Raw genomic sequence first — 22,143 nt, forward strand, 5'->3', positions numbered from 1 at the left:
TGATGGTTTTCCTAATGCAGTGTCTTTGCTGCAAGAGTACATTGCTGGCTTATTTCCAACTTGGTATCCACCAAGACCCCCAGGTCCTTCTCTGCAAAGCTGCTCTCCAGCCAGTTGGCCCGGTGCCTGTGGTTATTCTTCCTCAGGGGCAGAATGGTTTCATTTGTTGAACTTTCAGATTCCTGTCTGCGCACCTCTCCAGTCTGTCAAGGTCCTTCTGAATGGCAGCACAACCCTGCGGTGTCTCAAGAGATAGTCTTCTGTGCCTGAGAGTTTATGCAAGAGTGCTGTGGGAATCTTGGATGCATATTGAGGCATGTGGCATTCTGGATAGGAGACTTGGCACAATTAACCTGGGGAACATGAAACACTAGTTGAAGTATTTTGTATTTAAATAAGGGTTGATAAAGTATACAGAGCAGCTTGCCTTAATTCTGTTACTAATAAACTGGTGGAAGATCAGAAAATGTTTTTGAGAAGGTAATTTACTGCTTTTTTTTCCCTTGCAGATACGTAGGAATGGTGGTGAGTTTGTCTAAGCACAGTTGATTGAGCCCTATTAAATTACTAGAGAGGCAATTTATATGCACTTGTTCCTTTTGGTGATGTTGTATGATAAGCTGCTTAGTATGAGGACTTCAGAGTCTGGAGAGTGCATAATTTAGGTGCTAACTTTCCTACTTTAGTTGTTAGTCCGCTTTTACAAGGAACAGTTTGAGACATTTTTCTCTAGCTGTATTGTATGAATTACTGAACCAGCGTGTGCCCTGAAGCAGACCAGAGCTGCAGCCATTGTGAGTAAATCTTATGCAGGTCTCAACTATTCTAGTAGGTGGGAGGCATCCTAGGCACCATATTTTTGTCACTTGTCTTACTGTAAAAAGAACTATGGGCTTCTTCGTACAGGTCAGAGAAACAGCTCTTCCAAAAAGTCTGATTTCTACTTTGGCATAGCTATGCAACAGTACCCAGCGTTGTCTTCAACAACTTCATTCTATTCCTCTGATGTTACGGAACAAGTATGTTGGATATCTTCTGATTCTATACAGCATCTGTTTTTATAGTAATGTAGATCTTAAGATGCCCACCGAATTAAGTAACATCAAATGCACAGTCTGAATTAAGTTTTTTAATCATTTCGAAAAGTATGATCTACCAGATTTTTGCCTCAGTTGAACTGCTTTTGCAGTTTATGCTTTTGTATTGTGTGATATTCTTGAAGCTACTGGGTTTCTGTATTTCATCATTTAAAAGTACTTCAGTGGAAGAGGACAGGCTGTCTATCACCTTAAGTTTATGATTGTATATTGGAGAGGAGATACCTAGGCAAAAATTGAACTTATTACTTTTTCCTTGTAATGATGTATCTTTTGGCTTGGTATGGAGTGACTTATTTTAGCTATGGAGATGATGTGTGTTTTCTACAACAGACAGGTTAAAAAGAGGTTCCCTTTTCAAGGTCTCCCAGACATTTAATGGTGTTATTGACTGCTCTGTGTTTTAATGCTGTCTTTTTTTTTTCTTTTTGTCTACCTCATAATTGAATCTAATCCATTGTTTAATACCTGATTCTCTTTGTGAATAATAATTAACTTCTCAGGTTAATGTAAATATTGTACACTTACAGGCTTTCTTTTCTTTCCAGGCAAAACTGGCAAAGAACTATGGAATGACCCGCATGGATCCATATTGTCGAATACGGCTGGGTTATGCTGTGTATGAAACTCCAACAGCACATAATGGAGCTAAGAACCCCCGCTGGAACAAAGTTATTCAGTGCACTGTTCCCCCGGGTGTGGACTCCTTTTATCTAGAGATATTTGATGAGGTCAGAACTACTGTTTTTTCAGCCCTTCCCCATCTCCTGGTTGGACTGAGGATTGGGTGGAATTTTGCAAAAAAGGATTGAGTTACCAGTGGCTGTTTCTTAGCTATGCTCTCTGGGAGATAATGAAAAATTTTCGGAATCCCAAGAGCAGCAAAGCATAAGGCTTCACTCTTCCCCAAAAATGTCAGAGCTGTTACTTTTCCTTCGGTAGCTGATAAGGGGCATTAGCAGGGCTCCCTGCAAAGGAGGAGAAGCAAAATATGAGTGGTGTTAAAGCTTCTCTTCGCTGTCAAAATACCCTGCAGCCTTATATTCTATACTATTAAAAATAGCTTGTTTATACAATGCTGTTTTACTCAGAAATTCTTCAGTATTATTCTAATCCAGGAGGAGCTTGGAAACTTTCCTAAGCTCAGAAATGCTAAAACTGTCAAACAAAGGCTGTGTAGTCGCTAGGTTTTATTAGCAGAACTATAACTTAATCTATCCTTACCTGAATTTCATTCCAAGTGGGCATGTAGGCACTTGTCTGTGCTTCACTTAGACACAGTGGTAATAAATACCTAACCTCTGAATAATTTAGTTTTCTTAGAAATTGAATCAGTCTAATTAACAGCTCTGGTAGGTAGTCTGCTCTGCAAAGCTTTTCTAGATGAGTACTACCTTAAATTCTAGAATGTTGTTCTAGATATTGCGGTGTTGGCAGCAGGGAATATGTGTCTGCATCTCAGCTGTTCCAGTTCAGAATATTGACTTTGACGTAGCACAAACATTCTTTCTTGAACAATTTAGAACCATAGAATGGTTAGAGTTGGAAGGGACCTTGAGAATCATCTACTTCCAGCCCTCCTGCCCTGGGCAGGAACACCTTCCACTAGACCAGGTTACTCAAAGCCCCATCCAGCCTGGCCTTTAAACTAGGAGGCTACAACTGAAACTAAAGCCTGTGGTTTGCCTTTTTTTGCTGCCTCTCTTCCTATGTGCAGTAAAACTTGTCACTGCATCAGCTGTGTGGTCATTACACAAGTGAGGCTTTTGGATGCCATTTTGTGGGCTTAGTTGATTGCTTGAACTGTCTGTTCTGTTGATGCAGCATGGATGGCAGATCAGTACTTGTATCTGTTCTTGAATTACTGGAGTTCACAGCCTGTCGTAGTAGTGTAAACAGAAGCTGTTTACAGTAATTTTATGGCTTCTGATATGATGTCGCTAGATTCACAGTCTATGCTGATATTAGTATGTTGTATTTCTAGATAGATGTGTTCTGCTTCAGGTTTTCAGTTTATTATTATTAAATATATGCCGTCAACCTATAATCCCACTTAAAGCATCATTCATCCTTGTTGGAAGAGAGATGGCCAAAATATTTATTGACACTTCAGTAATTTCAAAAGAAATAACTTTAAAAATAAAATTGGCAAAATTAAATAGCAAAGAACTGAAGGAAGTGTTAGTAAAAAATAATTTTAATTTTTTTTTTTTTCAGGATAATTAACTTGATAATATTTTTTTAATTATATTCCAGCGGGCCTTTTCAATGGATGACCGCATTGCTTGGACACACATTACAATTCCCGAGTCTCTGAAACAAGGAAACGTGGAGGATGAATGGTATAGCCTGAGTGGAAGGCAGGGTGATGACAAGGAAGGGATGATTAATCTGGTTATGTCATACACGGTAAGCCAAGTTTGGGTTGGGACGAGGAAGGGAGAGAAGCTTCTTGGGCAGTGGGAGGAGAGATATTTTAGGTTGAAGTAGAAATAGTTCCATTGTACCACACCTGTGACTGTGTGTGTTACTATTTAAAATAATTATACTTAACTTGGAGATTAGCAGTCAAAAGTATTAGTAAAGGCAGAAAATACTTTTTGGTGAGGTGGTAAATGGGTATTTATTTATCTGGTTTTGCAATTACAAAAATTCAGCTTATTCTTGTGCTAATAGAAGCATTAAAAAAATCCTCAGTCAATGGTCCATTGTTATTTCTAATTTAATAATAAAAATAATTATTATTTTAAAAAGCTTCATAGAATCTAACAATAACTTATTTTTTCCCCGTAAACCTTTAGAAAGTCTTGTAAATTTAAAAGCAAAAATAATGGGAACTCTCTTCTGTCTCGGGTCTTTCTTGGATAGTTTGAATATCTCTTGGATAGGCTGTTTCTGATGACTTTGTTTTTTTACTTCCATTCTTGTTCATTTGGTGATCCTGGTCATGAACTGCTGACTTAGACTGGTCCATTTAGCAGCTCATGGACTGCTGTCTCATCTGTCACCTTTGTCATAAGATGGTGTTGGATAGCATGTGTAACATGTGCCATGCTGAATGCTTCCTGCTACCCTTGTACATGATCAAAAGTTCTGAGTTGCTTTTGTGTGCACACCTGGGAAGAGATGTGCCCTGCTGTTTTGAAATCCACATTCTGCCCCATGTGTGAACAGTTATTCCATTAGCTCTAGGAGAAATGAGTTTGTGATTAACCTTTAAAACTGTCTGCCCATGAATGTACTGTACATAGCATCTGCCTCTTCTAATATTTTCCAGGATCAAACTGAACAGGAATTGCGGTAATAAAAGTGTTAAATTGATGTTGTGTTTAAAGTACTGGTTTACGTAAAAAAAAAAAAACAAAAAACAATTGATTTGAACTAAAATTTGCTTTTAGGAGCAGTATACTACTTCTAATAAAATGTACGCTTGCTCAAAGTTTTAATTTTCAATGAGTATGTTGTATATTCATTTCACAAGAATAAGGCATGAAAGCTGATTAAACCTATATTTTAAAATAGTTTGTTTCAGTAACAAAATTTCAGTCTCAAACTTTATCAAACTGTTGCAAAAGGCTAGTTTGATACAACGTGTTTATATTGATTTACAGGCAAATAAATCGTCATTTAAAAGGATGATAGTTCAGTTAATTTGCCAGAGATTTTGCTTAATATAGGTTAGCACTTAGTATAGTCATATTGTAATACTGAAGATGGATGTACAACATGATGATTTTTTTGCATATACTGTTTTAAATGCTGGTTTAGTTTTTTTCTATTTCTTGAGTAGTTCTAATCTGTGCTCTTTGTGTCAAGTCTTTGCCAGCTGCCATGATGATGCAGCCCCAGCCGGTGGTCCTGATGCCCACTGTATATCAGCAAGGAGTTGGATATGTGCCTATAGCAGGTATGTTTTCTCTCCTTGAAGACCCTTAAAACTTCCAGATGAAGGGTTTTGCAGAAATAACTACCAAGTTTTTCATGTTTTTTTGAATGCAAAGGAAGCTATAAATGATTTTGTCTGTGACCACTTTTCCTATGATACATTCTCAGTAGAAGTGTTGAGCAAATTAAGCGTAGGTCTGCTTTCAGCTTTGTACCCTGTTGAAGGAAGATGCGCAAATTTGATTAAATGGACTAAAATGATTATCAAGTTGGAACAAGTAGCTTGAAGGCTTCTCTTCTTGAGTGTTTATTTTAGACTTATGTCTAAAATCTAGCAGACTGCACTCTAATATAATGTGTGCTTATTTAAATGGTGGCAAACCAGGTGTGAAACTCTTCAGACATCAGAAATTGCACCAAATGACTTGTGCTGTCCGAATTGCAGCTTAAATAGCCCGTAAAGGGATTGACTCTTCTGTAGTCTTTGAAGATGCTTTGTTGGAAACGTGCTACACAGCACGTGAAGCGTGTAGCTAAGTGAATGAAAAATGTTAGGGAGCTCTGAGATAGTTATGTAAATACATCAAGAAGAGGTAAAGCAGGTATTGTCAGTTCTCTTAGTCTGTGCGAAGTAAGTTTTGGAGTTCTGTAGAAAGATGTGTTAACTTAGGTTTTGTAATTTTTCTATCAAAAATAAAAAGCCTGAAATATGTAAATAAGCATGAATTTGTCCTCCTTAGATAACTGATAAGTAAAGTTGGGGATTTTTTTGTGTGGTTCACTTCAAGCTCTTAAAAGCTCCAGTTTGTTGTATGGACATTTATTCAGTAATATGTGTGTGTTTTTTAGGGAAAATAGGATATAAATTTACATATTTTGAATTTCATTATGTACAGTTGTATGAATGAGTAATAGAGCATGTGGGACGTAACTGCAGTGCTAAGGGCTGACACAACAAATTTTTAATTTTTTTTTTAAAGACTCATTCCTGATTGAATTTAAAATTTCACTCTCTGTAAAAACAAAGCTCCTCAACAGAAGACTGGATGTATAACTTAAAGAGTCGTACCTCTTGTTTCATTTTTATAGAGTTAAGTTAGAGCAAAACATGGAAAAGTTTGGTTACATACTTTTATTCTCTAAGAATATGCAGTTTTCTTCTACTGAAGTGCTGTTATCTCTATAGCTTAATTCTCAGGATTTAAGTCTTTCTTGCTTTGCCCTTGAATTAGTTTCAACTTTTGAGTGCATCCTGAAGTGTGATTTCCATTGTGTCAGCCAGACTTCTGTGTAGCTTTCTGTGTTTGAATAGATGCCATATCTATTTTTGCTTGTAGGTTCATTGCATCCTTGTATACTAAAGCAGTTAGTGAACTTCAAACATAGTTACCTTGTGTGTAGTTAAAAGAAAAACAATAGCTGGGGTGGTACATATAGCAACGTATTAGAAGGTGCTATAGAATTTCTTGAACAGATCAAAATGAGAATATTCGTATTACAAAATTGCTATGCAAGTCAGAGTACGAACAGTAGAAGTGAAGAAGAGATTGGTTTTCAGTGTAGTTGAAACTAGACGTAGAACTGAACAGATAAAACTGATGCTAGACCTTGAAAGTTGAAAAACAAGTACAGTGGTGTATCTTGATGTTCAGACCTTGATGTTCAGTAAAATCTGTATTTATCTTGACAATATTTTCAGTAATACTTATTTCTTCACTTGTCCAAGTAGATTTAATAACTAATACTTAGTAAGTGATAGTAATGCCTGACATTTTAGCATATAAGAATTTGCCTTTGTGTAAAAACTTTATTGATCTGTGTGTTGGAGCATTGCCCTTCTGCAAAGATCCAGCATATTTCTTTTAATTAATGCTATGATAATTTTCTGTATTAAAATTCTTCCTGATTCTATGACTTATATTTTTAAAGTCCCGCCCCATGATTTGAACTTTTCTTTTGTTCTGTGGAGGCTTAAATATGCTTCCTTGATGTTATAAATGCCAAACTTATTACCAGCCACCTTTGATGTATTTAGATTTTTGTATATTTTTGAGGTTTGTGGTTTTTTTTTTTTTAATAGTACTGTGCTGTGTGTTTGCTGTTCTAGAATTTCTGTGGGGACCATCAGAATTTCTCAAAGCACTGAGTTTTAAAACTTTTGCCTAGTCACTAATCAGTGACCCACTCATAATAGTTAGGTGGATGGTTAGGTTTGGACTCTGAAAGTGACATCTACTGTTTCATACATTCAGTTGTATGGCTTAATAAAAGTAATTTCAAATTATAAAAGCAACCAATAGTGCATCTTGGAAGACATGGAGTATTGTCAGAACGTTTTCTATATACTGAACTAGATGCTCCTCCTGGATTCTGTAAACTCCTTCAGAAAGGTGCATGCAAACTACCGGCCTTCCCTGCCCACCTGAATTGATTGTATCGTCTAGGGAAACTGTTGGTACACTTTCCTTGGAATACTGTACAGGGTTTTCTCTCTTTCTGAGACTGGTAGGACATCAGTATGTTCCACAGGAATATGTTTACCTTCTTCCCATCTTCTTAGTTCAGGTTTTTTACCTATCCAGCTAAATGACTGTAGTCAATAAGCAAGTTCTATTTGTTGCCTTCAGAAGAATGGAAGAGCAGCACTGAATAGTTTATTGCATCTGAAATGGAGGACATTCTGCTGTTGGGCAAGGCTGTTAGAATCTAAGTCTTATCTATGATGGAATTTAGTGGGCGGACTAAAATGCTTATCCAGACAATTTAACAGTTATTTGTTAACTGTCCAAAATAGCTGCGCTTTAAAGAGATATGGTGCTAAGTCAAATTTAGCCGTGTCACGAAGGCCAAGCTTATCTTTTTCTGGAGGAGAAAATTTCTGTTCAAAACTTAATATACATAACTAACCTTCTAATTAAGGTTGAAGCAACTAATTCCTCTCACATGTATCTCTATCATACAGAAGTGAATAGTAGTAGCAAGCAGTTAGTCACTGTGGTAAGCAGATGAAGCTTGAAATGCTAATGCAAGTAATGCTTTTTTTCCCCTACGCTTGATGGTAGATGTTACAGAGCTGTGACGAAAGCAGAAATGGCCATAAAGTATTCTTGCACCTTGTTAATTCATTTCAGAAGTCTTAAAAATTAAAAACTTTGGACAGTGGCACTAGTTGCTACAAACCATAGTTGCCATAGATGATGTCTATGGATTGCCTTTGGGAAAATTTGAACTTGTCAATCCTGTTGCTCTTCTAAAAGTTGAGTTTATCTACCATCTCTTCCCATTTCTTTTTCTAAAGATTACTTAATTTAGGCTGTAGAATTTTGTAGTATGCTGGTTGCTTACACTCGAAGCTGATCTTGTTAGTGTATCAACAAGTAAGCTAAAAGAAGTTAGTTAAATGAAGCAAGCTATATTTCTTATTAGTTAAGTATTTGTGGGATAAATAGGAAATATATTTGTACTTAGCTTATAAACACCTGTGTATAAAGTAGGTTAAAACCATGTGTTTCAAGGCTCTGTCAGAGTCCAGAATATCATTTTTCATCAATGTAAAGTTGTGTGTATTTGTACGTTACTCCTTTAGGTGTCTGTATTGAGTTTCATGGGTTAGCACGTGATGTTGTTGGTATTTGTTCAGAAAACCATGGATCTACGTTGTCCTTTCTGGGCTATAAAATGTAATCCTAGCTGCAAACACATGGTGGCTTACTTACTTTAAAAACACTTCCTATAATTGTTACTTATGTAAAAGCAGCACATTTAGGAAACTTGTTCAGACTTCTGAAGCAAATTAGTTGGGAGACTGAATCCTAGCAGCATTTAGGTTTTGATATTAGGTAGTTTAAATTTTACCCAATTGCCTCAGTTTATCCAACTTTCACCTTTAGAAGCTAAATGGTTCATTTCCTTTTAAAAATAGATTAATGTTTCTTTCCCATGTCTTATTCCTTTTCCCTTGCCCCTTCATTTTCACCTATCTTTAGGGCTTGAGTACTTTGCTCTCGGTAAGTTTCCAAGCTCTTTTCTCACTCCCATGCTCATTGACTCAAGAATCTTTGCATGAACTCATCTAAACTGAGCTTTATTTGTTACAGCTGACTGTATCACAAGGTATTGCCACTTGGATGTCACAATAGAACAATTTAATGCATCTCCTGTAAATTGTGAAAGCCCCTCTAACCTGTAGGAAAGTCTTTAAAGGCATCTGCACAGCTTCAAGCTGTAATGACTAAAGTAATTGGTGTTAGTGGTGTTGATGGATAAAATGCGATATTAGTATTCTCAAATTGTCATACGACAGTGAGCTGTCCTAGGTGATAGTACTGGTTTCCTAGAAGAGAAACCTCAGTCTTGCAGTTGTTCTACTGCAAGGTTTGGGGAGGAGCAGGTAATGTTATGACTTTCTGTAAACTTGAAAGCGAAGAACTCCATTCTGCAATGACAGAGAAGACAGCCTGCCAACTGCCTTCTGTTAATCTTCAAATAAGCCTTTTTTCAAAAAGATAACACTTTTTTTTTCATCACTGTGTATCTTTCATGAACATTTGGTTTAGGTCTGTGTCAACTTAAGTATCTGACTTGAACTTTATTAGACTTATTTGACTATGGGACCTTTGATTTTGAATGTGCAAAGATCCTGTGACATCCTTAACTTTGATAAAACCATTGGCCTTTTAGTGATAGGATGATAGTGATAGGACAAGGGATAACAGTTTTAAACTGAATGAGAGTAGATTTAGATTAGATATTAGGAAGAAATTCTTTACTGTGAGGGTAGTGAGACACTGGAACAGGTTGCCCAGAGAAGTAGTGTCTGCCCCATCCTTGGAAGTGTTCAAGGCCAGGTTGGATGGGGCTTTGAGCAACCTGGTCTAGTGGGAGGTGTCTCTCCCCATGGCAGGGGATGGGACTAGATGACCTTTAAGGTCCTTCCAATTCTAACCATTCTGTGATTCTAAAATAACTGAGGATTATGAAGCATGTGGACAGTGCAGAAACAGGTCACTTTGAAGACCATGTATTACTTCGTATCATTCAGACTTTGGTCATCACAAAAAATGGCTCAGCCTTTCAATCAAGTATTTTCAGAAAATTCTAGAATTTCTTCTTTTGAAATAAAATGTAATTTCTTGATGCTCTGAATTTTGGAAAGATGCTGTATATAAAACTGATGTGGTCGTTGTGACATATTTGGTTTATTCAGAGCAGTGTAATTGCAGAATTTTTCTCTGGGTCCATATGCTTCACTTCTCTAGTAGTTTGCAAAGTAGCAACATTTTATAAAACTTGAGATGACTGCATGCATGAAGTTTTTTTGGAAGCAAATATCATTAAGACCTATTTTTATTTGTAGAAAAGTTGACACTGATTTCTTCCTTTAAATGAAAGAATTTGTGCTGAGAGGGTTCCTGAATTTACTCTGAAAGGGTCTGTGCATAGGATAGAATAATAATGAGTTAAGAAATTAAGTATATAGGGTACTTGACTAAATAAGAAAATTAGTGTGTAATGCCTTGTGTGCAGTTAGTAGTTTGCCCTGTTAATACAGCTTTGATGCTTCCATTGCTGCTCCTAGCAATTGACTTGCTATTGTATGTACTCATTTCATGTATTGGAATGTCACAGCTTCTGCCAGCATGTTTGCCATTGTCATGTCACTGAATTGGAAAACAGTGCTCCATTCTTCTGATGTATAACACTTACCTAATATCTGAGAGCAACACGGGCGTGTGCAATTCCATTTATAGTGGATTCTTAGTGGTTTAGTTTCAGTTTTTACCTGTTAGTAAAATGAGGTTCTTAATAAGTAAAGCAGCTTTTTACTGAACATGGATCATTTTGATGCTTATTATAACTTTCTCTAATGACTGTGTATAAATATATGTATATTTGCTAAATTTTAGTGCATAGTTCTTTAAGTTCATGCTTAAGTCTTGATTACTGTTTTGTAAATCAGAAGTTATGGATGCTTTTAGCCTGGGTGTGGAAGAAAGCAAAAAATCAAGGTACTCTTTAAATTGGTATTTGTATAGCTTGAGCGTTGAGTTTCCTGAAGAATAAGCATTTATCATGGAAATACTTATTAAAAATCACTGTGATCCTAACTTCCGTTTGTATACAGTGTAGTTGTAGACTGCATAAACTAATTCTAGAGCTGTAAGCTGAGAAAATTGATTTTGAAAAGCAATACTATCAAGAAATTTCTTGTCTCTAAAACAGAATATTTAGATTGAAAATACTTCTTGAATACTGCTTGTGCAGATATCTGGCGTCATAATTATCTTGTTTTGATGAAAGCAGTAAGAAAAACTGTGTTCTGGTCTTGATTTTTTTTGACACTGATATGACACTCAAATTTTATTGGTAAGCTGTAGAATGTAGTAGTGCTAGAGAAGTGAGCCTCGTGTTTTATTTGGATTAACATTTTAAACTGACTTCTCATATGCACAGTTCCTACACAATTTAGTGTGATAACTGGATGATCTTAGGGTGCTGGTGAATTACTGAAGAGTATTAGGAAGCTTGTGTTGAAGTAAAACATTACTTCTATTGCTCAGTTCTTTCAGGTAGTTTGCAACTTTATTTTTTAGGCTGTGCGTCTTTGTTCACCTCTTGTAAATGCCTAGATCGCTTGTGGGAAGTGTGAGGAATTGAGGCTTGTTGAAGCTATAGAAAAGGCAATCTGAAATGCCTATAGAAAAGGCAATTGGATGTGATTATTGTGTAAAGTGCATTTGCAGTGTAGGTGAGGACTGTGCAGTGGTTTGCCTCCAGGGTGCACACGTGGTCTGGTTTGCCACATGTTCAAACACACAGTACCAGCCAGAATTCCAGGGACTGTGGTCCAAATGGCATAAGAAGCTCTAGAGCTAAAGTTTAGGCTGTTGTGGAAGAGATGAGAGGGATGTTTCTTTAGTTGTCAGGATAAACCTTTAAAAATAGATGCAGCCTGTACATTAGACTTGAAGCATCTAGGTTCCTTTTTTTGCTTCTAATAAAATTTAAGATGATTACAAGGGGAATTTTAAAATAAAAATTAGAGAGCATTGATCAGTATGGATGTGCTTGACTGTGTTTGATTTTTGTCCTTCTTAGGAAGGAATGTTGCGGTTTTTTGTTTTTTTTTCTTATGAAGCGGGAGCCTCAGATCATAATTTTAGAGCTTAACACTAATTGTTAATATGATTAGTATGAAAATGCAGGTAAGATAACATTTATTTCCAGTCTTGTGTTTTGGATGTTTTTACCAAATGTAGCATGTAACCTATTGCTTAATTAGTCTGGCTTTCAGAGTCCTGGAGGATAACAGATGGGGTTTTTTTAAAAAAACAGTTCTGAAGTTAACTGTTTTCCCTATTGCATAAGCTAATTAAATGGAGATTAGAATGAGCTGATTTAAAACAACTAACTAGGTAAACTTTAGGAGGAGGTGACATGGTTATGTAGGGAAAGCTCATTCATACCTTAGAAATTATAGGTGTTTGAGTATGTGGGTAAGAGTGGTGTGGTCTGTGTATATCACTTTGTCAGCTCCATTTTGAAAATGTTATTTGCTATGGACTCTTCCTGTCGTATGATATTCTGGTACAATAAAAGTCCTCTTGTGGTTTAATAGCTATTTTGAAAAGTTGAAGAACAGATAAAAATAAGTGATGAATCATCCCCTAATGGAGGGAGGACTTAGGTAGGGTGCATCACATTTTTTAAAATCAATTGAGGGAAAGTGACTAATACAGTCTTTCTGACTCCAACAGGTTGCAGAAGGATCTAATTATATTAAATGGGAAGTAAAATCTCATATTAAGGCTGGTGTTAAAGTATTGTGTGTAAAGAAAAATTTTAACTAATACATCTTTAGTAGTGATTTCTTGATTGGTTATTGCTACACATAAAGATCTTTGAATTACTGTGGACCAATACCACTTCTGGAACATAACTTGGGCAGAGAACCTGTTCCAGAAAGATGTATTCTGATTGTAACAGTCTAGGTATAATTTCCACAATCTTCCGCTCCACCCCCCACCCCCCACCCCCGCTGCCGTGTACATGTTAAAAAAATAAAGTGCTGAAGAAATGGGGTTGGGGTGAGTCATGAGCTGCTTTCTTCTTCAAAATCATTGACTTTTTTTTTTTTAATTTCCCCTCCCCCTCACATATGTTTTGGGTTTTTTTCTTCTGTTTTTTGCCTGCAGGGATGCCTGCAGTCTGTAATCCAGGCATGGTACCAGTGGCAATACCACCTCCTGCAGTCAACCCTCAGCACCTGTGTAACGAAGAGGACCTGAAATCAATCCAGGACATGTTTCCCAACATGGACAGGGAAGTAATCCGCTCAGTGCTAGAAGCTCAGAGGGGCAACAAGGATGCAGCTATCAACTCCCTGCTTCAGATGGCTGAAGAATCATAGGTCCCTACTTCTTGCATAGTCCCCATCCTTGATGCCACTTATTTTTACTTGCCAAGCCAGGGATTTAGCTAGAGGAAGAATTTCCCAGCAGCTTTCTGTTAGCTCATCCTGTGTGAAAGATTAAACCCTTTTTCTCAGTGGACATTTGGATCTCTTTCACTTTCTTTCTCAATCTGTACATACTCAGTTTAGTTTATGTGCTACAATATAGCATTGAAGCATCTTTACTATCAGCTGTGCCCTGTGTGGCTATATTCTGATGGGGTGGGGAGTGATGCTGCTTTTTTTGTCGTTCTCTCCCCCTTTTCATAAACTTGTTCTTACAAAGTAACTCTATGCAGTACAGGATTTACTACTGTTTGTTAGATTGAATTTTTTTTCCCCATGGAAGGTTAGCTCTTTAAATGTAACTGATTTGTTGGAAGTATTCAGGTTTCATCAAGCAGCCTATTTCAGCCAGAAATTAAAACAAAGACCTTTTCCTTATCCTGTAGTGCTGTGATATATTCAACTATTTCTGATTGAAGATTTTTAATTTAATAAGCTAAATTTGTTAGGTTGCGCTGTTAGTATTTGTAATGAGCATAATCTACTCAATCTAGTCATCGGGCACCAAAGCAATATATTATCTGGCATGCATTTGGGGCTTTATCCTCCCATATAGTATTGTTATGTATCTGTAAAACCTTAACAGGTAACTTTTAAATCATACAGTATGTATTGCTGTAGCAGAGAACAGGACTGAGCCCTAATGTATTCCCACAGTTAATTGCACTCTTAACTACTACTTCTGCACTCCCATGGCTATTTCAAAGGATAAGTGCAGAAGGAAAGATTTTTATACCTGGAAAATTACTGAAGCCGTACACAATTATTTAAGGTGTTGTCTTACATTAAAGAAGCAGAAATCTATGATCTGGTTATAAGGCTTCTTTCTTTACATATATTTCAGCAAAATTATTCTGTTACATTAGTGGAAAAACTATTGTGTTTTTTCCTGTAATCTGAAATAAGAAACATGAAAAGTAGCTTCGGAATCTTTGAATGGCATTATGAGTTGCTCAGTGACTTGTTAGACTACAGTTGCTGTAGTAAATTCATTATTATTTGTTGCAGATGGGAATAAATTCTTTGAGAGAAAATTTAACATATCCGAGTTGCAGTCTGATCCTCAGAGGAGGTTGGAGGTTGCTTGTATTTATTGTTAGTGTTATTTTTTCAGATAACTGTTCATCTTGGAGCTGCAGAATCTTACAGTATGCACCAGTAACACCTGTTGGATAAATTTCTGCAGTGTCTGTTTTTGTAGATGGTAAAGTAATGCACTTTAAATAATATGCACCAGTTTATTTTTCCAGTGATGTGCAATGTTGCTGTTTTATCTTTTTAATGTTTAATTTCAAGTACTTTCTACAATAGCCATAGACCTTTATATTTTGAAGAGTTGGAATGAATGTACACTTGAAATCTAGACTCTTGAGTGATTCATGAGAACATTAAAGCCAGGTTTGGAACAGGGAAAAGGGACCCATATTCTATTTTTCCCCATTCTTTGTTTCATGTCCCGTGTTTAAAATACTTTCTTTATGATCTGCTGAAAAGCTGAATTTATTCCCCGCCCCCAGCTACATTCAAGAAGCCTTTGGGTAGGACTGGCAGTAGAGCATGAATATTTATTTTTTTATGATTAAAAGTGATACTGAAACTTTTGAAATACAGCACCAAAAATCATCCCAGTTTCTGACCTTTTAAAGCTGTCTTTTCAGAATGTATGATTTATAAGTTTTATGAATTCCTTACCATCTTAAATTTACCATTGAAAGAATAAGTGTCTTTATGCATCCTCCAATTGGCTTTTCAATAATGAGATTCAAGGCTATAGTTTCTGTGTCTTTTAGTTACGGAGTCACCACATTCTTGTTTTCTAAAGTAAAACGGGTGTTCATCAAGAAACTAATCTTGCCCCTTCCCTACAATCATGGTAAACTTTGTGATTGGGTAGGCGTAGAGGCATTTGGTCTTTATAGCACAGTGATTTGTGACATTGTCACCCAAAAGGGTAACACTTTGTAAGGATTTAATGCTTGGATATCTCCAGGAAGAGTCTTGCTCTAACTTTTACACAGATAGCATGAATTGCTATGGATGGAACAATTCAGGGAAAATGTATATATTTAAATTTTTATATTAAAACGTTGGGATCCATAATACAGCTTTTTATAAAAGCAAGTGGTCATGGTTCAACTTAACAGCTGGTAAATTGTACTGCATCCTATTACAGCTCAATTTCAAGCACAGAATAAACACCTTTCAATCCTAACCACCAGGAGGGGTAAGTGCAAATGTTAGGTTAGCCAGGTTTGTTCAAAACTAGGCTCTGGGCTTCTGAGGGAGGCTCCTGTTCTTAGAATTTTTTGTTTGTTTGTTTTGTTCTAGGCGAATGTTACGCAAAGCAGGATAGATGTATGAGTTGAAGATGGGATATGTAGGAGCAGTATGGCCAGTAGGTGGATTTCAGCGTGTTACACTATACTTAAATATTGTTCCAGGGATTTTTTTTGTCTTGATTTAATTAAGCATTATAGCTGAAACACTTATGTCAAGATGTGTTACTTTATCTCCTTAAAAGGAACAAAACACTGATCATAAGCCTGCTCAGCTTTTCAGCATGCATATCCTCTCAGTCAAACTGTTCGTTGTCAGGTTTGAATTGGAGGGAGATGAAAAAAGGCAGGGAGTGTTTAGTTATTCTAGGGTCTGTGAAATGAAGGCATTGGAACTGAAAGTCTGTTTCTTGATTTTAAAACAAATAAATTGTCACTCATTATGATTGTAGCTTTTGACAAAATGCTAATGGGATAATACTGTGTTTGATGCTGCTTTTTTCTGCACAACAGCTTCAAGCAGCTTGGAGACAAAGCCAGCTGTGTAAGACTGGCATCTGCTAAAAGTTAGTGCTCTTAGTACTAGTTTAAGTCCTGCCAAGAGCCTAAACTTGCTAAAGGTAGGAAAATTTTTTGTCTAGCTAGATCCTTGCTACTTTCTTCTCTACTGTCTTTGCATCTGCTGATGGTACTGAATGTTTTTTCCCCTTACAAATGTTATTGCTTGTTTGGTTGATATGTAATACAGTACAGAGGATGTTTTTTGCTGTAATAATTCTGAAGACATTGTTTCTCTGTATTGAGGTCCAGTATCCAAGTGTGTTTCTTGCACTCTAAAGTACATTAAGTTTTTCATTCTAATTTAATAAATGTATCATCTAAATGAAAGTGTATTATGTCTCTGATCTAGAATTCAAGTATCAGTCTTGCTCGTTAGTTAACAAGTTACACTGGTTCTGAATGTGATCATCTGGTGGGACTAGTACAGTAAATGCTCAAAAGTATTTTAAGCATTCATCTCTAGGTAGATGCCTTTTTCTAACTCTTCTGTGTGTTACTTTCTCAAGAGAATGTTGCGGTATTGCAGGTCTAGAAGTCAAAATGAAGTGAGGTTGCATTGTTCGAAGGACAATGTTGGAGGGCAAGGGAGGAGGGAAGAACACTGTATGGATGTGGAGAAAATGCTCTGCATTGTGACGGGATTGAGAAATCTCTAGATGAGAGGGTTGTCCAAGTGGAGAGTTATGAAATAGACCTTCTTATGTGCTATTTTAGCTACAGTAAGAGCTGGCCTTTAGCTGGCCTGCTAAAATATAATCAATGAAATGTAAAGATTTGGTTTACGTAGCTCTGCAGTCAATCATAGAATTAAAAAGAGATGATATCCAAGGTCCTCTTTCTCATTTAACATCATTGCTTTGCTCAGTGATTATTAATCAACTGCTAAGCTTGATAACACACTGATACTATAGACAACATTTTGGGGTTACTGTCCAGTTCATGATGTGTTTTTTATCAGGAGTTAATTTTTATTAACAAATTATAGTTGAGAGGAGTCTTTCACAATTGAATTTCCTCTGATTTATTTCCCTAATGTACTTAGTACCTACTATGTAACTGTGTTCAAATTGTGCTTTCTTCTAGCCCTTGAGTACCAGTTTCTATCACAATTTATGTTCTAAAGCTTACGGTTTGCTTTTATATTTCTCCAGTGCACTGTAAGAGATAAGAAAAGTGAGAATTAATTTACTTAAACAAATGTTGACATTCTTGTGGCTGCTAAAGCATCTATTTAGCATTTTAATATTTATTAGCTTTTCATTTCAGTGCTAATCAACCAACGATAATGTGTGTGGGGTGTACAGAAAAATCAGTGTATTTTGAAGTATTAAAGCATTTAAGTACGTGAATGAGAGCAGGGCCTCTAGGAAGAAGTGCAAACGTGTTTTCTTAGAATAAGTAGGAAAAATGAAAACCCATATTACCAGTCTTCTCTGCTGCGGTTTTAAGTTGTAGCCTACTGAAGACTTCAGCTTTCGTTCCTGTTTCTTCAGGAAGGTTGTTTAGAAACCCATGTTATTCTGTTTTTGTACTACAGTATATTTTAGAAAGATTTTCTTTACTATCTTGCTGAAAAGCCTTATTAATTTTGTAAGAACAAATAGGCTTGTATACTCATGATGTACCATAACTTCTGAAGTAAAATTTGCACATAGATAGGAAAAATTAATTTGTGGAAAGCAAGTAGATTGAAATTGATCTTAGCTGTGTCTGTGTTTCCACGTGTGAGAGAACTATGAAAGTACTGCCTTTTGGAGTATTCAAAGAATTCACTTGGAACAGGTTTTTAAAACATTGTGTGCTAATCTGGAATATGAAACAGACTACATACAAATGGACAACCTTGATAATTTTAATGCATTTATCATTGGAAGAGAAAGAAGGATGATTCAATCTATTTTAAAATTATCTCCAATTTTAAAATAACTACAGTGAGTGAAAAAGTACACTGAGCTTGTTTTCCATGTCTGTGCTGTCCACGTTTCTTTGTGGATTAGATTCAGGAGTTTGTCACTGTGTCACAGGATAATGTTTTTCTACCTTGAATGTATAATTTCTGTAATAGTAATCGGCTTAATGTGGGGCATTCAGGTTGATTTGAAATGCTTAAGGCTTTTTTAAAAAAGTATGACCAAGTAATTATAAAAGTGCACATAGTGGGGGAATGGCAACAAATTCCCGCCCAGCATGGCAGGCAAATCTCCTCCATGACTATTCCACCTTCCCAGGTGCCCTTTTATAATAGGTGTAAGACTCTGCAAGTGGAACCAAGCAAGGATGAGGACAATGATTCATCTAGGGTGGAGGTGTCACCATGGTTAAGTCGTCCTAGGCCCTACATCAAAACCGCTTCCATAAAGAAAAAAGACAGGTCACTGTTGTAGGAGAGTCTTTTCTGAGGGGGACAGTAGGCCTGATTTGCTGACCTGACCCACTTCTTGGGGAAGGCTGCTGTCTCACTAAGGCCCAGGTTAACTTCCTACCGTGTTACAGCCCTTGGATTATTGTCCATTATTGCTTTTTCATGTAGGCAGTGATGAAGTTGCAATAAGAAGACCATGGGTGATCAAAACAGACTTCAGGGCCTTGGGACCAACTGGTTAAGAGATTAGGAGCACAAGTAGTGTTTTCCTCTATCCTTACAGTTGCAGGGAATGATGAGGGCAGAAACAAGAAGACCCAGCTGATCAATACCTGTCTCTGAGACTGGTGTCATCTGCAAAATTTCAAGTTCTTTTTCCTCTAAGCCTGCTAATGACACATGGCATACACCTGCCTCAAAGGGAGGAAAAGATGTTTGTGCAAGTGTTAGCAGGGCTCATTGAAAGAGCTTTAAAGTAGATTTGAAGGGAGAAAGGGATAAAACCAGGCTTGCCAGAGATAAGTCTGGGGGTGGCACACCAGTGTTTGAGGGATGGTGTGCTAGCAAGGTCCTTTAGTCTGCTCCATGATGTTCTGGGTACGTTGGAGCACACTTGAAATGTCTTTATACTAATACACGCAGCATGAGGAATAAACAAGAAAAGCCAGAAACTTTGACCCAGTCCTGGAGCTATGACATCAGTGGCTTAAGGAAAAACTGGTGGGGTATGTCCTGTGGCTGGGGTGTCATGATGGACGGTTACAGGCTCCTCAGGAGGGATAGGCAGAGCAGGTGAAGCAGGGTGGTGGTGCCATCTGTAAGGGAAGAATTGGTTTGTATGGTGCTTACAGTTGGCAGTGACGTGATTGAGAGCATCTGGGTAAGGATGCAGGGGAAAAGCTTGTTGTTGTGGGAGTCTGCTATCAATCACCCAGCTAGGATGATGATATCGATGAATTATTCTACAAGGAATTAAGGGGTATCTGTAGATAAACTGCCCTTGTCCTTATGGATGACTTTAGCTTCCCAGGTGTCAACTGGGAATATCATACAGCAGACAAAAACAGGTACAGGAAATTCCTGAAGTACATTGACGATAACTTCATGCAGGTACTAAGGGAGCTAACTAGGAAAGGTGCCCTCTTAGATTTGTTGTTTGTAAACAGAGAGGAACTCATGGGAAAAGTGGTGATTGGTGGCTGTCTTGATCACAGTGACCATGAAGTAGTTGAGTTTCAAATCGTTGGCAATAGGAGAAAAAACTGCCAATAAAACTTTGACCCTGGATATGGGGAGAGCGGACTTCAGGCTGCTGAAGGAGCTAGTTAGTAAGGTCCCCAGGGAATCTGCTTTTGAAGGTATTGGGGTCCATGAATGCTGGTCACGTTTTAAGAGCAGTCTCTTCAGAGTGCAGGAGCGGGCAATTCCAAAGTGTTGGAAGTCAAGCAAGTGGGGCAGAAGGCCAGCTTGGCTGAGTAGAACTCTTCTAGAACTTAGTCAGAAAAGGAAAGTGTGCGGACATTGGAAGTAAGGACAGGCGACACGTGAGGACTACAGAGATGCTATTTGCCACTGCAGGGAGAAAATTCGTGTGGCCAAAGCTTGATTAGAGTTCAAGCAGGCCAGCACTGTAAAGGACAACAAAAATGCTTTTTTAAATATGTTAACAGCAAAAGGAGAAGGAGGATCAGAGATGATAACATTGGTCTGTTGCTTGATGAAGTTGGTCATGTCACAAATAGGGATGTAGACAAAGGGGAGATGTCTAATGCTGTCTTTCCCTCTGTCTTTAACACCAATGATGGATCCTGAGGCCCTCAGAGCCTTATGCTGGAAGACCGTGACTGGGGGGATGAGAAACTCACAGCTGACTCTGAACTTGTTCGAGACTTGCTGCTCCACCTGGGGGCACATGAGTCTATGGGGCCTAATGGGTGGGATTCATCCCAGGGTACTAAAAGAGCTGTCTGATGTTATTGCAGAACCTCTATCCGTTATTTTTGGGAGTCTGGAGAGGTCCTAGTCAACTGGAAGCTGGAAAATGTTGTTCCTGTTATCAAGAAGGGAAAGGTGGAAGACTGTGGTGGTTACAGTCCTGTCAGTCTCATTTCAGACCCTGGTAAAATTATAGAGAAGTTTATTTTGTGAGTTACTGAAAAACACTCAAGAGACCATGCAGTCATTGGTCATAGCCAGTATGGGTTCAGGAGGGGAAAGTCCTGCTTAACTAACTTAATTTCCTTTTATGACAAAGTCACCCATCTGGTTGACCAAGGGAAGCCAGTAGATGTGGTGGTTTTGGATTTCAGCAAAGCTTTTGATACTGTCTCTTAGAGTATCCTTCTGGACAAAATCTCCAGCGTACAGCAAGACAAGTCCATAATACATTGGGTGAGTAGCTGTCTGACGGGTCGGGCTCAGAGAGTTATAATAAATGGGCTTACATCAGGCTGGCGGCCAGTCACCAGTGGGGCTCCCCAGGGCTCAATTATAGGGCCAGTGCTCTTTAGTGTGTTTATAAATGGTCTGGATGCCGGAGTCAAATGTGAAGTTGGACTTGATGGTCCTTATGGGCCCCTTCAATATATCCCTTGATATATTTTATGATAGTAGCTTTTATTTAGAGCCAGGTCACTAAATGTAATTCCCTTTATAAGATGGAATTTATTCTATTCTCACATGGTACAGTATGAATTAACAAGTTTGCTTGTTATCACGAGATTACTTTTTTAAAGTTTTAATCTGATATGTAAATAAACTGGCAACAATTTTAATTTAATTTCATGGCTGGCTGGTAACTCTGAGTCCAGAAGATGCTTCGTATAGTTCCAAACACTACAGCTGTGCTTGGAATAAATCTTTGGGAAGCTAGCAATCCAGATAGCTGAGAGTGGTATTGGTTCAGCTCCCCAGCTGTAAGGTGTCTACATTTTTATAAAGGCATCTTTATAAAGGGAGATTGATTTATATATTTGTCCTACTTCTAATGATTTTGCAATGCAGACTTTTGTAGTAACTTCCTATCTGGGCTTGATAATTTCATTTTCTATCATTTTGAAGAATGAAAACATGACTCTGCTTGTTCTAGTAGATGTTTCCAAGCTTCAAACCTTTTGTAGTCAGCCAGTTGTTAATCAGCCTGTCTCATGTTTTTTGGTTGTTACAAATAATGATTTGTTTGTTCGCAGACAGTAATGCATGGAAGAACATTAAACAACGGAAATCAGATGTGCAGTTCCAGCACAGCCATAGCACTACTGAAGAAAATACAAAACATAAAAGGCTGTAAAAGCATGGTTTTAATGGCATAGAATTTTGTAGTAAGTTCAAAATTCCTGTTAACTTACAAATGGTGTTAGAAAACATGGAGAAACTCTTAAATAATTGGATGGGGGTGTGTGCATGCTATTTTTTTGTCTTTTCACTTCAAGTGTTTTCTACAGT

General features: G+C 37.4%; 1 protein-coding gene across 6 annotated transcripts in view; it reads left to right on the forward strand.

Annotated features, from left to right (window-relative positions):
* The window catches only part of TOLLIP (toll interacting protein), a 30,324-nt gene extending 13,660 nt beyond the window's left edge, over positions 1 to 16,664 (forward strand). For 3 of the 6 annotated variants that reach the window (XM_054201492.1, XM_054201495.1, XM_054201494.1), the window contains 5 exons: positions 1,646 to 1,828; positions 3,354 to 3,506; positions 4,914 to 5,004; positions 8,969 to 8,989; positions 13,178 to 16,664. In XM_054201492.1, coding sequence (XP_054057467.1) covers positions 1,646 to 1,828; positions 3,354 to 3,506; positions 4,914 to 5,004; positions 8,969 to 8,989; positions 13,178 to 13,392 — 663 coding nt within the window. In that variant the 3' untranslated portion in view covers positions 13,393 to 16,664. The remainder of the gene's footprint in view (positions 1 to 1,645; positions 1,829 to 3,353; positions 3,507 to 4,913; positions 5,005 to 8,968; positions 8,990 to 13,177) is intronic. The other 3 variants (XR_008466422.1, XR_008466423.1, XM_054201493.1) reach the window with 3 other exon arrangements.
* The last annotated feature ends 5,479 nt before the right edge of the window (positions 16,665 to 22,143 follow it).

Source organism: Rissa tridactyla, chromosome 4 (assembly GCF_028500815.1).
Source record: "Rissa tridactyla isolate bRisTri1 chromosome 4, bRisTri1.patW.cur.20221130, whole genome shotgun sequence".
NCBI classification, from domain to species: domain Eukaryota; kingdom Metazoa; phylum Chordata; class Aves; order Charadriiformes; family Laridae; genus Rissa; species Rissa tridactyla.